This window comes from Phocoena sinus, chromosome X (genome assembly GCF_008692025.1).
Source record: "Phocoena sinus isolate mPhoSin1 chromosome X, mPhoSin1.pri, whole genome shotgun sequence".
NCBI classification, from domain to species: domain Eukaryota; kingdom Metazoa; phylum Chordata; class Mammalia; order Artiodactyla; family Phocoenidae; genus Phocoena; species Phocoena sinus.
The window spans coordinates 18,240,929-18,256,102 of record NC_045784.1 but is presented as its reverse complement, the minus strand read 5'-3'; the positions used below and the strand labels follow the sequence as shown (position 1 = coordinate 18,256,102).

The window sequence follows — 15,174 nt, the reverse complement described above, 5'->3', positions numbered from 1 at the left end:
TTTATTTTTTCTTTGACCCATTGCTTAGAAAAGGCAACAAAATGAAACATATGGGTTTGGTTTAGCTTCTTCTCTGATATCCTGAACCAGATACATCCACAGGAGTATTAGGGAAGAGTTAGTGACATCATACACTTCTGAGTTATTGCTAACACAGGGTAGAGAATGGAGATCAAGAATGGTTTTATAGTTCATAAAAATGCATTTCTGAACAGGCTATTTTCTAAACCTAAAAAGACCCTGATTAGCAAGTATCACGAAAGATTAATTTATGTTAATTCCTGGATGGAAGTAACTGTGTTCTAGTGGATCTATCTTGTAGGAGAGGACATGATTATATATACCACTTATTTTCTGCTCAGTTATGATGTAAATCCTTCATATTTATCCTAAGGGCATTGAGCTCAATTGTGGTAAAATGGATAGTGAGTAACAACAACAGTAGAAGTATAAAATAGTTAAAACACAAAATAGAGTACCACCCCTCCCCAACAAGTACATAAACATTTTCATTTTGAGAATAAGCTCTTCAAATTCTGATTGGCTAGTGTGAAATTTCAAGAATGGTAACATGCAAATCAAGAGAAGATTATGGAAACCAAATACAAGGCTCAGTTCACAGAACTAGAACAAATAATCCTAAAGTTTATATGGAACCATAAAAGACCCAGAATTGCCAAAGCATTCCTGAGGAAAAAGAACAAAGCTGGAGGCATAACACTCCCAGATTTCAGACAATACTACAAAGTGACAGTAATCAAAACAGCATGGTATAGGCACAAAAACAGACATATGGATCAATGGTACAGAATAGAGAGTCCAGAAATAAACCCACACACCTATGCTCAATTAATCTTTGACAACGGAGGCAAGAATACAAAATGGAGAAAAGACAGTCTCTTCAGCAAGTGGTGTTGGGAAAGCTGGACAGCTGCATGTAAATCAATGAGGTTAGAACACTCCCTCACACCTTACACAAAAATAAACTCAAAATGGCTTAAAGACTTAAATATAATATGACAGCACAAAACTCCTAGAAGAGAGCATAGGCAAAACATTATCTGACATAAATCCCAGCAATGTTTTCTTAGGTCAGTCTCCTAAGGCAATAGAAATAAAAGCAAAAATAAACAAATGGGACCTAATCAAACTTATAAGCTTTTGCACAGCAAAGGAGACCATAAACAAAACAAAATGACAACCTAAGGAATGGGAGAAAATATTTGCAAATGATGTGACTGACAAGGGCTTAATTTCCAAAATATACAAACAGCTCATACAACTCAGTAACAAAAACAAAAAAACCACAACCTAGTCAAAAAATAGGCAGAAGACCTAAGTATACATTTCTCCATAGAAGACATACAGATGGCCAATAGGTACATGAAAAGATGCTCAACATTGCTAATTATTAGAGAAATGCAAATCAAAACTACAATGAGGTATCACCTCACAGCAGTAGGAATGGCCATCATCAAAACATATATAAGCAATAAGTGCTGGAGAGGGTGTGGAGAAAAGGGAGCCCTCCTACACTGTTGGTGGAAATGCAGATTGGTGCAGCCACAATAGAAAACAGTATGGAATTTCCTTAAAAAACTAAAAATATAGCTACCATATGATCCAGAAATCCCACTCCTGGGAATATATCTGGAGAAAACCATAATTCAAAAAGATACATGCACGCCAATGTTCACAGCAGCACTATTTACAATAGTCAAGACATGGGAGCAACCTAAATGTCCATCAACAGATGAATGGATAAAAAAGATGTGGTATATATACACAATGGAATATTACTCAGTTTAAAAAAGAAGGAAATGATGCCATTTGCAGCAACTTGGATGGACCTAGAGATTACCATACTAAGTGAAGTAAGTCAGACAAAGACAAATACCATATGATATCACTTACATGTGGAATCTAAAATATGATACAAATGTACTTATTTATAAGACAGAAACAGACTCACAGACATAGAAAACAAACTTATGGTTACCAAAGGGGAAGGGGGGGACGGATAAACCAGGAGTTTGGGATTAGCAGGTACACACTACTATATATAAAATAGATAAACAACAAGGACCTACTCTATAGCATAGGGAACTATATTCAATATCTTGTAATAAACCATAATGGAAAAGAAAAGAAAAGAAAAGATATTAAAAAATCACTTTGCTGTACACCAGAAACTAACACAACATTGTTAATCAATTATATTTCAATAAAAGAAAGGCTCAGTTCTCCTATTAATTATAAAAGATTTTATCAAGTTTTCTCAACACCTTTCTTTGCCCTCTCCTTGTATTCATATCATTGGTTTGGAAAAATCACGCCTATACCCTGAAGTGTCAAAGAACAAGATTATTTATAAAAGCATATTAAGTGTCCATTTAGCGTGTTAAAGCACATTTATGAAGCTCCAAAATTTTGTGCTTAAAAACATTTGAACACTAACTCTTTAGAGATATACAAAGAAAGTTATATGGCGTGAGAACCCTAAGTATATAAAAGGAATATATATTGAAAGCAAACACTTATATAGCACTTACAATTTAGCAGGTACTGTTCTAAGCCCTTTATGCGTTCTTATTTGCTCCTCATAAAAGTTCTATGGATGGAGATGGCTTTTATCTCCATTTTTTAAAAAGAGTTAATACCTGACAGAGAGAGGTTAAGTTCTATATCCAAGGTCACACAGCTACTAAGTGGGACGGCTGGAATTTGGACAGCCTGGTTCCAAAGTTCATACTCTTAACCACTATGCTATTCTGCGTCTTCCTAACTGTTGGCACATCATATATGTAACATGCACTGCCTACTGAAGACCTGTGAAGGGGGAAATTTTGAATCTTAAATCCAATTTCTACAAATCTAGAAAAGGGAAAGGAGAAAGGAAAGAAAAAGGAAGAAAGGATCAAACTCATAAGAGCCAAAATGGAAACAAGAAGCAGTATGTTGTAGATAATGAAAAAATATATATCCAGATTTTCCCAGAGCCACCAAATAACCACAGGATTGGCTGCACAATCCTGTCCAGTGATAGAAGAAAGGTGACAGAGAGATACACCAACTATGCCTATGCCTAAGTTATTGAGATGGATATTCTGTCATAAATGCTCAGCACTTGGAAAAGTCAGCTTTTTTTTTTTTTTTTGTGGTACTTGGGCCTCTCACCGTTGTGGCCTCTCCCGTTGCGGAGCACAGGCTCTGGACGCGCAGGCTCAGCGGCCATGGCTCACGGGCCCAGCCGCTCCGCGGCATGTGGGATCTTCTCGGACCGGGGCACGAACCCGTGTCCCCTACATCGGCAGGCGGACTCTCAACCACTGCGCCACCACGGAAGCCCGAAAAGTCAGCTTTTTTTGTGGGTATCCTTTTTTCCTCACTTGGGAATAAATTTGAAGACATATTCTTGAAGTGGACTTAAAAATTTTTTTTTTTTCTACAGTGGATTTTTCTTTTGGGCCTATACATGGATTCTGGCACATTTTTGGTAAACTTGACAAAAAGTCAATGAGTTTATTTTGACTTTTTAAAATGCCATTCTTTAAAATTAGGTATGGCTACGTGGAGCTATGGCTGGGTCCATTTTATTTTAAACTGATCTAGAAACTTCAGTGACATTATTCTCTAGGCATTGATGTGGAAAACAGAAATCTAAGCCTAACTGACTTTCTAAGTATTTTGAAATTTAAGTAACTTTACCTGTTCATATCATCAAGATGCTCAGCAGCAAAATAAAAGCTTTTGATTTTAGGATGACAGGCTTTGAATGCACTGCAAAAGGAAACAGAGTACATTTATTTATTTCAAATTGGGAAATAAGTTAGAACCAAACAATTTTTATGGATAAAAATTACCTCAGATCTAATCTGAGTTCACATATATAATGCTTCTGCTGTGATGACAGAAATGAGTGAAAAATTCAATTTTCTGCCCACAAAACTGCTTTCTTATTACCTCAATTTGAAAGCATTAGACGAGCAACCTATAATTTAAAAGCTAGAAATTAAAAAAAAAAACAAAACTACCCTTCCTTTCTCTCCCTCGCCCCAAATAAAATCAACTTACTATTTCTTGCGGCATTCGTTGGCTCTATCAATTTTAAATTCAGGCAGACTGATGAATCCTTCTGCTTTTTCATCCTAAAGAGGCAACACTCTTGTTTAGGGTATTATATATAAAGGTTTGAAGCTGGTGCTACTATACAACTATGCCTTAAATATCTATACTAATAAATCAGTTCATTTAATCCTTTAAATTAGACATTTTAGAGATCAAAATTTCAGTCTTACCTGTTATAGTCCATTAAATTGAAGGTATATTTTGAACATTTAGAATAGTACAAATTAAAATACATACAGCAATGTTTAAAAATCCTTTTTATATTAAAATAAAGATAGAAAAAATTTTAATTCTCAAAGTGAAACCTGTTTTATAAGTAATTTTTCCCTCAGAATGTACGTACACATTTATAACATATAAAATAACTGTAGTCCACATTTACAATTCAATTTTCTACCATTTTAAATGTTCAGATATAAAATGTAGGGACATTTACTAATTCAATTCCTTTTCTGTCTCCAAAAAAAAATCTCTTAAACCTGAATTAAATAATTATTTTGTGTACTCAAGATTTTACAAATGAAGAGATTAATTTGCTTTTCAAATATCTGACTTGGTTTACATGTTATATATACATAAAAGTCATGTTTCACTTGGAAAACTGAATGAAACCCACAAAATGCCCCCCCCCCCCAATGTGGGATGGGAATACAAGACAGGAAATTATCTAAAATCTTACATCAGATGCAAGTTATTACAACTAGGCTAAGATTATTTTTGGCTAAACCCTTTAAATGTTGTTGTCCCTTTCATGTTCATGAGCCAACTCGTCAGACTTTTACTCCCAAACTTTGATCTGTGCTGTACCAGTTCACGGCTCCTTATATATCAAGTTCAAGAGACATCATACTCCCATCTGCCATCTCAAAGAAAAAGAATAGGGGTTCTCAATTCTTTTAGTATGTGTGTGTATGTTTATATGTAAAACTTAATAAAATTTGATGCTAATGATAGTGACTAAAACGTGTGTGTTATATGCAAGAGCAGTATAACTTCCAATATTTTTCAATATTTGAGCATTTTTTTCTTCCAATCTTAGGGTAAATACAATAGTCTCAAATCTCTTTGATTTGTGTTATGTTACCCTTGATGTCTTTAATGTTAAAATTAAAAATTTTGAACAATTTAAAATACTTTTGGGGTAGTTATGATCTCCCCATTAAACTCTGAAAGACAGAAAAGCATTCAGCAGACAATCTACAAGTGATCTAAAATAAAGAGAAACATAAAGACGTTATGTTTTTATACTACTTGATTGGCATACAAAAAGTTTTTAGCCAGCACACTACATTAAACCACATACATTTTTATGAAAAAAAAAAAGCTAACAATAGAAATTTTTGTTTAAAAAACTTAAGGTGGGAAGAGATATGGGAACATATGTATATGTATAGCTGATTCACTTTGTTGTGGAGCAGAAGCTAACACACCATTGTAAAGCAATTATACTCCAATAAAGATGTAAAAAAAAATAAAAATAAAAAATAAAAAACTTAAGGTGAACTGATAGATGGCTATGGCAAAGGAAGCAAATGTAGAGTTAAGGGAATATCAAAAAATAAGGTATACTCTATATCTGTTGTGATATGTGACAGGTTATATAATTACTCTGGATATAAATCTGTTTACTGGAAATGAAACAGGAAATCATAAGAACAACTGGCATGTATTATATGCCCTCCCCCTGCTGTCCCTATTGGGCCAAATGAAATGAATACTTGAAGATTTTTGAAACTAGTCTACTAGTTCATTTACTCCTTAAGAAAAACTGAAACAAATGCAGGTGGTATTAATTTAATTAACTTCCTAAAGGACTTCCTCCCAAAAAAGCAAACAGAAAAAATTTTAAAACTTTGAACAAAAGCAAGACATTTAAAAATCTTTATCAAATTTCCATGTATAATCCTCTTGAGTAAGCTATTGCTTGAATTAGTTTGGTATTTTTAATTAGATATACAGAATTTTACTATACATTATCTATATTTCAAATATGTTGCTACATTAGAATAATTGAGACAAGTGCCTTTCCAGAACCCCACAATGCAACCATTTTAAGAAGGCAGACTGAAAAATAACCAGCAGAAGTCTCCTGAATTAGCCTTAAGGTGATGATATGATTTTAAAATGTAAGTCTCAAAACGATGACTCTTTTGGTTAAAGATAAAATGAATGAGAAAACAAAATGTGCTTTGTCTTACCTCCTCATTAATATACCAATATAGGGATGCATCCTTTAGGACAAACCAGTATTTCTTCCATTTCTGTGAAAAATAACTCTTCGCATCTTTCTTTTTCCAAAGCCAGCCCTCACAGTCACCACGGCCCAGATCTTTGCAAGAAATTCGTCTTTTGCTCTTGCCGGCTATAGGACCTAAAGATAATAGTGGGTAAAAATGCTCTTTAAATTTTGTATATGTGTGAAGGTAGAAGGTTAATCTATAGATTATAAAAATAAGTCTGGATACTTAACAACCTTAAAAATTCTTATTTTCTCTTTGTATCAGAATACAAAACTATGGAAAATTTTAATACCTTTTCGCCCACATGAGTGACATACAATTTAATCTGAAGTGCGTGATCCCAGTCTGAAAACCTGTTGAGACCATGTGTTGCAAAAGGTACCTTGTATCGTAATTGACCTGAAGGAGAAGCCGGTCTTGGTAGCTCTTGTGCTAGGGGGTTGTTCTCTTCCAAACCACACTGGGCTCAGGCAAGAGAGGATGGGTGAACTGTGCTGGTGATTATCCCAGTGCAAACTAAGCAGCTAAATGTTTCATTTCCTTTTCTTACCTTTGTTTTTCTTCTTTGATTTGTGCTGCAGAGAAGACTGCTGAAATGTCTGAAATCAAAGATAGGGAAGAATGTTATGTGATATGCAGGGTGCCATCGGAGTCCCAACAAGCTGCAGAAAACACTCAAAAGCTGAACGGTGACTCTGAACCCCGGTCAGCAAAAGTACCTTCTTTTTCCAAAGACTCAAAACAAATTCATATATAACATGCCGCCAAACTTTCTACTTTCTCATGAAGCAGGAGAGAATAATATTATCTTGGTCTTTATTTTGTAGGCAGAGAAATAGGGACACAAAGCAGGGCTGAAACTGAGGGCTCATATATGCAGAGCACTACCTTTCTTAGGGGTTTATAGTGCTTTCTCAGGCAATATCTCATTTGATTCTCACAAAATCTTATGAAGTTGTCAAGCAAATATGACTATCACTTGTTCCTTTGAATTTCATTATATACCATAAGCCACCATGAGCTACTGATCTCCTAGGCCCTCCCCCTCAGTTGCTAAATATTTCAGCACTTGAATCAATATTTTCTTCTCACACCTACTTCTGTCTCTATTATGGGGAACTAACCTTCATGTAGGTGATGTCAGTATGTTGGCTCTCTCAGTCCCTCATCTCTAACGTTCTTTACTTCTCCAATCTTCAGCTACCCACCCCCATGACCCTATATTTGTTACTCTTAAGCATACTCCAACAACTGCCTCCATTCTCCGTTTTACATAGTATAATACCTCCAACCCAGCAATTTTTAGAAAATCTTCATTGAGGCATCCAATTTATTGAGTTTGCCACCTTTTGTGCCTTTATTTCTATTCTTCCACTTGCTTTCCATGGGACATCGTTATGACCATGTCCTTGAGCTATATACTTCCTGCATCATACTCGCCTAGCTAACAACCATCTCAGTTAAACCCACCTATCAGTCTATTCCACGCTAAGGACCAGAACAGCGTACTGTCTTAATAGAAAAACCCACAGCTGTATGACTGGTCTAGCTTTCAATTAATGACTATAAATCACTGGTTCCAGTCAGACAGTCTACTAAACTAGATCGTTCACTGGTCTAAATAAGGTTAATTATGTTCATATGATTAGCTAGCTAACAGGGTAGAGAGATAGCATGTGCAATTTTAATTCACAGATAATCCTTCAAAACGAATTTTAGGTAACAGATTCTTCTTCGTATCTGTAAGGGGCAATTGGATTTTGTCTACATAAAATTTGCTGGTCTTGGTTTTATAAAGTAAATTCGTATTCTGTGACATACTTCCTTATTTAGTATCTTTGCTTGTAAAATAACATTCTACTTACATAATAATTTGCATGATTTATATATGGTTTACATAATTCTTAGGAATATAATATTATGGGTGGATATCAGTCCTAAAGATAAGGGTCAGATAATTTGCTGACATTCAGTGTAATGCAGAAATAATCACCCAATTGTCAAAGTAATATAAATACATATATATGCGGGATGTGTGTGTGTATAAAACTTTGCAGGATCCATGGCTACAGAAATTCACAATCAATTTTAGAGAGAGAGCATAAAAGATAAAACCCATCATGCTATGTTAATTTTCTTGAGTGCACTTTGCTTCAAAATAATAACTCAGGCTAGTGTGCTTAAGTATAGTTAATTTACATTTAGTTATTTTCCCTAAATTGTTTGGCTGTAAAATTACTGATTGGGTTTTTTCCTTTTGTGTTTCCACAAGTAATCATTATAATTTTACAGCTCATTATTTTTAAAAATGACAAAGATGGGGGTGGTTTGTTTTTAGGAAGCTACATGGATAACAGACAGCTCAAAAGAATTGAGTTATATAATGTACTTCCTATGCTTTTTCACGTTATTTCTTAGAACCTTAAGGTCTACTTTAAAATCTACACAAAAACATATTTTACGCTCTCCACGTTTTCTTTTTTAACAAGATTATCTTTTCTTTCCCTATAAAAATATATTCTCATACTCATCATGATTGCAGAGTATAATCAGTATACATATTGTTGGAACCTAAGAACTCCTAGGCACACAATACAGATTTATCCATCATTCCTTTTTAAAATATTGTAACTATTACAATGAAGTTCTCTTAAGAGAGACGTCATTATTTTTCCAAGTGATGTGACATTTTCTAAAATGAAAATGTTAATTATATGCTTTTGAAAGTAATGGAAAAAACAATGAAAACTACCTTTAAGGAAATAGGTCTCTGTGTAGAAAAGAGTAATATAGCAGGCCTGAGCCTGCTATTTTAGAAAGGCCTGCTTGCAAGGTTAGCCCTCAGCTGACATATGGGAACTTGGCTGGCAAACAGTTCCCTGTACTGACATGAAGCTTCCCTAAGCGATAAGATGATTTTGCCCACCTGGGGACTCAACACTTGCTTTCATTTCAGGAAAGGAAAAGTAGTTGCTAGGCAGAGGATGCCTATGTAACCAACCCATTAAAATCCTTGGGTACTTGAGTCTTCAATGGGCTCCCCTGGGCAGAGACACTACCCCCATGTGACTGTATTTTTGCTGCTGGGGAAGTGTGCACTCTGCATGATCTGTCATGAGAAGGAGAGAGCACAGGAAACCTGCACGTGGATTTCTCCAGATTTCATGTGTAGCATTTTTTCCTTACTGATGATCTGGCTGTATACCCTTGCTGCATCATTATAATAAAATCTTAGCTGTGGTACAACTATATGTTGAGGCTTCTGAGTCCTAGTGAATCACTGGACATGTGGGTGATTTGGGGACCCCTGAAACAGATTCAAAGATTCCTTAAAAACTTGTATCAGAAATTGCTCATTATTCATACATATAAATAAATCCTGACAGTGAAGGTTTCCTCATGTTATCAGCAAGTATGATTAAACACCTTGAGGTGCAGATTTACAATCTTGTGTAGTCTTTTCTAGTAGAACTGATGGAATTATTCATTCCGAGTGATAGATATTTAATTGTTAGCATTTTTCCCAGTTTCTAGTGATATCATAAAATATTTAATAAGAGCAAGACATTAAGAACAGATACATGACTATAATGGATAACATAGCAGATCATATAAGGTATTATGACCAAGTTCAAAAAGAAAGAGGCCTGGAATCTTTGCTTTACTGATGATGAATGTTTTTCTCATGAGACAGAAAATTTGTAATATATTTTATTTCTGTATTTTTCTTCTTAGTTTCAGATCACCCTTCTTCCAGGTTCATGCTCAAGTAAGTATGTCTTTTAGAAGTTCTTTCATAGCAGTCTGTGAGTAGCAAACACTGCTAGATTTTTATGTTTGAAAATATAAAAACCCTTTACTCTTAAATAAAATAATACCTTAGCTGGGCATAGAATTCTGAGTTGAAAATAATTTTCCCTCTGCATTCTGAATATATCACTTTATTTTCTTTTAGCGTCTATCATTGCCCTTAAGACATCTGTAGCTAGGGACTTCCCTGGTGGCGCAGTGGTTAAGAATCTGCCTGCCAATGCGGGGGACACGGGTTCACACCCTGGTCTGGGAAGATCTCATGTGCCGTCGAGCAACTAAGCCCATTCGCCACAGCTACTGAGCCTGCACTCCAGAGCCCGCGAGCCACAGCTACTGTGCCTGCGTGCCACAACTAATGAAGCCCGCATGCGTAGAGCCCATGCTCTGCAACAAGAGAAGCCACTGCAATGAGAAGCCCGTGCACCGCGATGAAGAGTAGCCCACAGTCGCCACAACTAGAGAAAGCCCATGCGCAGCAACAAAGACCTAACACAGCCAAATATAAATAAATAAATAAAAAATCTGTAGCTACTCTGTCATTAGTTATAATTTGTCTTTAGTCTCACTGTAGCTTTTAAAATATTTTCCTCTTTATCCCTGATATTCTGCAATTGCTCTATGATGTGTCTAGGTTATAAATGATTTTAATTAATCTCATTTCACATTCATTGTGTTGTACTTGAAGGTGTTATTTCTTCAATTCTGAAAATTCTCAGGCATTGTCTCTTCAAAGGGCCTTCTTTACTAGTCTCTCTCTTTTTGTCTCTAGACTTATGTTGGTACCTCTCAATTTATCATCTATGTGTCTTTCATATTTCTGCAATGCTTTTTAGGTGAATTCAGTCTGCTGTTTTCCAATTTCCTAATTCTCTCTCTGATTTTAAACAGTCTAAAGTATATCTTACCTATAGAGTGTTTATTTCACTGACTATATCTTACACATCCAGGATGTCTAGTTGGTATTAGTGCTTCTGAATATTCAGTGTCCTTAATCATCTTGTTATTATTTCAAATTTTATTTTAAGGGGTTCTCTGGATTTCCCATAATTTCCATTTACTAAGGAAAGAATCACCTTATAAGAGTCAGCGCTCTGGTCAATTGCTCTATCTTTATTCAACCTCCTTATACTCGTGGGTGAGGAAGCTCTGCTTGCCTTCCCAGTTGGTTTCACCCAGTGAGTCAATCTTCAGTTTCCTGACATAGCTGTGGTCCATTTGTTCTCTGATCCCCATTAGAGTAGACTCCCAGTCATTTCTAGCTCTTTCTGGACTCAGAGCCTACCAGGTATATGGCTTTACTTCCCATTTATTGTTGTGTGCAATTTTGTTCTTTCTTCTAGTCCTTGGAGACTAGATCTTGTTTTTGACCATGACTGTATCTTTTTGTGTTTGGGGTAGTGTGTGTGTGTGTGTGTGTGTGTGTGTGTGTGTGACAGAGAGACAGAGACAGAGAGAGAGAGAAAAATCAAAGTATAAGCTCATAAGGCGTACTGACCACCAAAAATAGACTCCTTTTGTAAACATTTGTGAAGGTCCATTCTCTTAAAAAACGTATTTTAATCTTTTTTCCTGAATCATCATTCGATAAAATCTTTCTAACACCATCACTAGCACTTTCTGTTTATTGTAGGGAGCAGCTGGGTGAAAGTTCTTTGAACTTTCTCTCTAAGAATGTTTACAAACCCTGAGCCTTAGCTACTTATGAATTTATATAGTCAATCGGGATTTCTTGACTGAGCTGCAGGCTGCCTAACTCAACAGATTTAATGTGTACAAAACTGAGCTCATGATATCCACCACCCATCAACCGAATCTGCTCCTCTCCTGGTCTTCTATACCTTAGTAAACGGCAATTCCACTTCTCCCCACAGTGGCTCACACCCAGAATACCAGAGTCAATCTTGACTCCTTCCCTTCTCTTACAGCCCATAGTCAATCCACCAGAAAGCTGTATCAGCTCTGTATTCAAAATATGTTCACAATATGACTTTTTCTTACCATCTCTACTACTACTATCACCTTGGTCTAAGCCACCATCATCCCTCACCTGCATCACTAAAATATCTCCTCACTGTTCTCCCTCCCTCTGCTCTCGTATCTTCTATTTTTAACATAAGAGTCAAAGTGATCCTGTTAAAATATGATTTGATCATGAAAACTCTCCAATGGCTTCTCATCTCACTCTGAATAAATGCCCAAATCCTTCCACTGACCCTGAAGGCCCTGTATGACCTGGCCCCTGTTACCTCTGCTTCCTGCGCCTACCCTTACTAACTTTGCTCCAGCCACACTTGCTCTTCCTAGATTATGCTGAGTGGAGTCCCATCTCAGGGCCTAGACCCTTGCTGTTCCCTCTGTCTGAAATGTTTGCTCAGATACTGAAAGCAGCTCTTTTGCCCCTTTCCTGTTTGCCCATTTCTGTTCCCCTCTAAACTTAAAAGAACTCAATTATAGGAATGAGATCAGTAAGCAATTGAAACTAACTCCTGACCTATGCTCTCCTGAGTGCACACCAAGCCTTGTCTAACTTGTTGATTCTTTTCCTAGATAAAAAGAAGAAAGAATGAAGAATGAAGCAGTTAAAAAATGACTAGCTCTCTACCCCCAAAAGCTCCCTTAGCACTCCTGCAGGCAGATCATGCAGGCAAGATAACATGTGAAGAAAGAGTCAGCCAGTCTGCACCCGATGGAGAATGATGCAGAACGCAACCTCCTGCCTTGACGATCCACTGAGATTCTTCACCCCCATTTTTCCCTTTAAAAACTGTCATTGCTGACCAGAATCTTCAGAGTTGGTTTCTGGACACGTGTCCACCTTCTCCCCAGATTGCCAGCTTTTCTGATTAAAGCACCTTTCCTTTCTACCGACACTTGCCTCTCGAATTATTGGCTTATGAGCAGCAAGCAGCCGAACCTGGGTTTGGTAGCAATACTCTTGTGGCTTACTCCCTTACCTCCTTCAGATCATGAGTCAAATGCTTCCTTTTTAGTAAATTCTTCCCAGGCTTCCCTATCTAAAATTGTTACCCTTATCGTCCTCAACACTTCCTGTTTTCCCTCCCTGCTTTATTTCTCTCCTTAGAACTTAACATTACCAAAAGTACTTATATTTCTTGTTGATTACTCAGCCTTCCCTCCAAATATAAACTATATGAAAGAAGAGGAATCCTGACTGTTTCATGCACTGTTTTATCCTTTGACTAGAACAGGGATTTTAGTACTTCCTCTGTGTAAGACAGAGGAAGTACTAAATAAATACTGGTTGAGTGCATAAAAGTTGAACAAACCACCAGCAAAGAACACAGGATGTAGTCTTAATTAACTGATTGTTTTAACCTGAAGTCCTGGGGGGTGGCAATAAACAAGCCAGGTGTCTTTTCTCCAGTAATCCATGTACAGCATATTACTGATGTTCTGTTCTTTAGTAGACTGCTCCTTTTGGTAGATAAGAAAAAATTCCTTTTCATCCAATCTCCTTTAACGTTACTTGTAATGAGATTGTCTTACTGCACTTAACAGTTTAAAGTTGAATTCAAGATGTGGCGGGCAAAAGCGCATTAAATGTGTCAAAAGATATTTATGCATATAATTATATGATGAATTATGAATGGATGTGTTGAAATCACAATTCAATCCATAAAAATAGAATGTGCTAAAATAAAAGGCCATTATGAAAGCATTGTTGATCCTCTTCTTAACCATGGCGATGCATGCAACAGTATTCTGTTTGGCTATAAAAGATTCCTTTTTCAGACAGTTGCCTGAAAAGAGCATTTGTCTTTCATTTTGTCCACAGATGTTCTGTTCAAACTCTATTCCCCCCTCTTCTGGATGAGGAAGTGAGGGGGAGGGTAATTTGGGTCATTCTTATCCTGAAACTTTCAGAAGCACTTATTTTAATTGTGGAAGAAAATGACAGTTTCTGTGTTACATTTTGAAAGCTCAGCTACTATTAAATTCTTCTCAAGTTGCAAATTGCCACACTTACAGAAAAATTTGCAATCAAAATACTCTCTTGTTGCAATATAGCAACTTCCTCTTACTGTAATTTTCTGCAAAGTTCCAAGATTTCTTCAGTGACTAGTCAAACCAATAGCTTATTTCTTATACGTAAGAAAAGGTGCTTAGCAATTTGAAACTCTTGGGACAAATGACAACTATTTCCACATATTTAATCTTTTTAATAAACAAATAAACAAGAGCCTTTGAGATTTAAATACTTCACAAAGAAACGTATTTTCCCTTACTTTCTCATTATTGTGTGTCAGCAGAAAAAGTCTAAATATGAGCAAGTGGGGTAAGATGGTAATGGGAGTAAATAGTATATCAAGAAATCTTCCATTTACATGAAATAACAGCACAGAACTGAACAAGTTTACTGTTGATGGTGGTCTTGCCATTCTAGTGCACGAAAGAGAAACTCTGCGTGGAATGGGGTGGGGATGAGGCACTGCATACACGCTGGGTCTTTGAGGGCAGTGGGTGAGCTTGCTCTGGATTCTGTCAATAAAGTTAACCTGACTTTATATTGACTGAAAATGGCTCTACACACACTCAAAAATAAGCATGCTTTTAAAAATAACAAGCATGCTAATAAATTATGAGTCAAACAAGAACAAAAAGGCAGTAGTTGGGGGGAATTTAGAGAAGGTCAAACTCAGGTTGGGCAGGGTCAGTGTTTCATCAAAAGAATATCATGCATATCAGATTCTGAAGGAGGGAGGTAAGTGAATCTTATACAAGATTCCATAAGACAATTCCCCTTTCCTATTGGACAGTAAGTGGTAAGGTGGGAAGAAGAGCGATTATAGTGGTGAATGGTTAGGAAGGGTTACAAAAGTCACCACCCTTGGGAAACAGGAACTGTCATTCTTGGATCGTAATAATTATCATGTACTGAGGGCTTATGTGTGAGGCACAGTATTAGGGACTTTATATCAGTTATCAATCTTAATCCTTACAATAAATTTGTTCCGTGGTGATCATTAATGCC

The 15,174-nt window shown here is 36.4% G+C and overlaps 1 protein-coding gene across 4 annotated transcripts in view; it reads right to left on the bottom strand.

Moving 5' to 3' along the window:
- CNKSR2 (connector enhancer of kinase suppressor of Ras 2) overlaps nt 1–15,174 on the bottom strand; it is a 257,232-nt gene that overhangs the window by 54,053 nt on the left and 188,005 nt on the right. For all 4 annotated transcript variants that reach the window (XM_032619801.1, XM_032619802.1, XM_032619803.1 and 1 more), the window contains 4 exons: nt 6,919–6,967; nt 6,327–6,499; nt 4,075–4,148; nt 3,709–3,780 (listed from right to left, as the gene is read on the bottom strand). In XM_032619801.1, the coding sequence (XP_032475692.1) occupies nt 3,709–3,780; nt 4,075–4,148; nt 6,327–6,499; nt 6,919–6,967 (368 nt within the window). The remainder of the gene's footprint in view (nt 1–3,708; nt 3,781–4,074; nt 4,149–6,326; nt 6,500–6,918; nt 6,968–15,174) is intronic.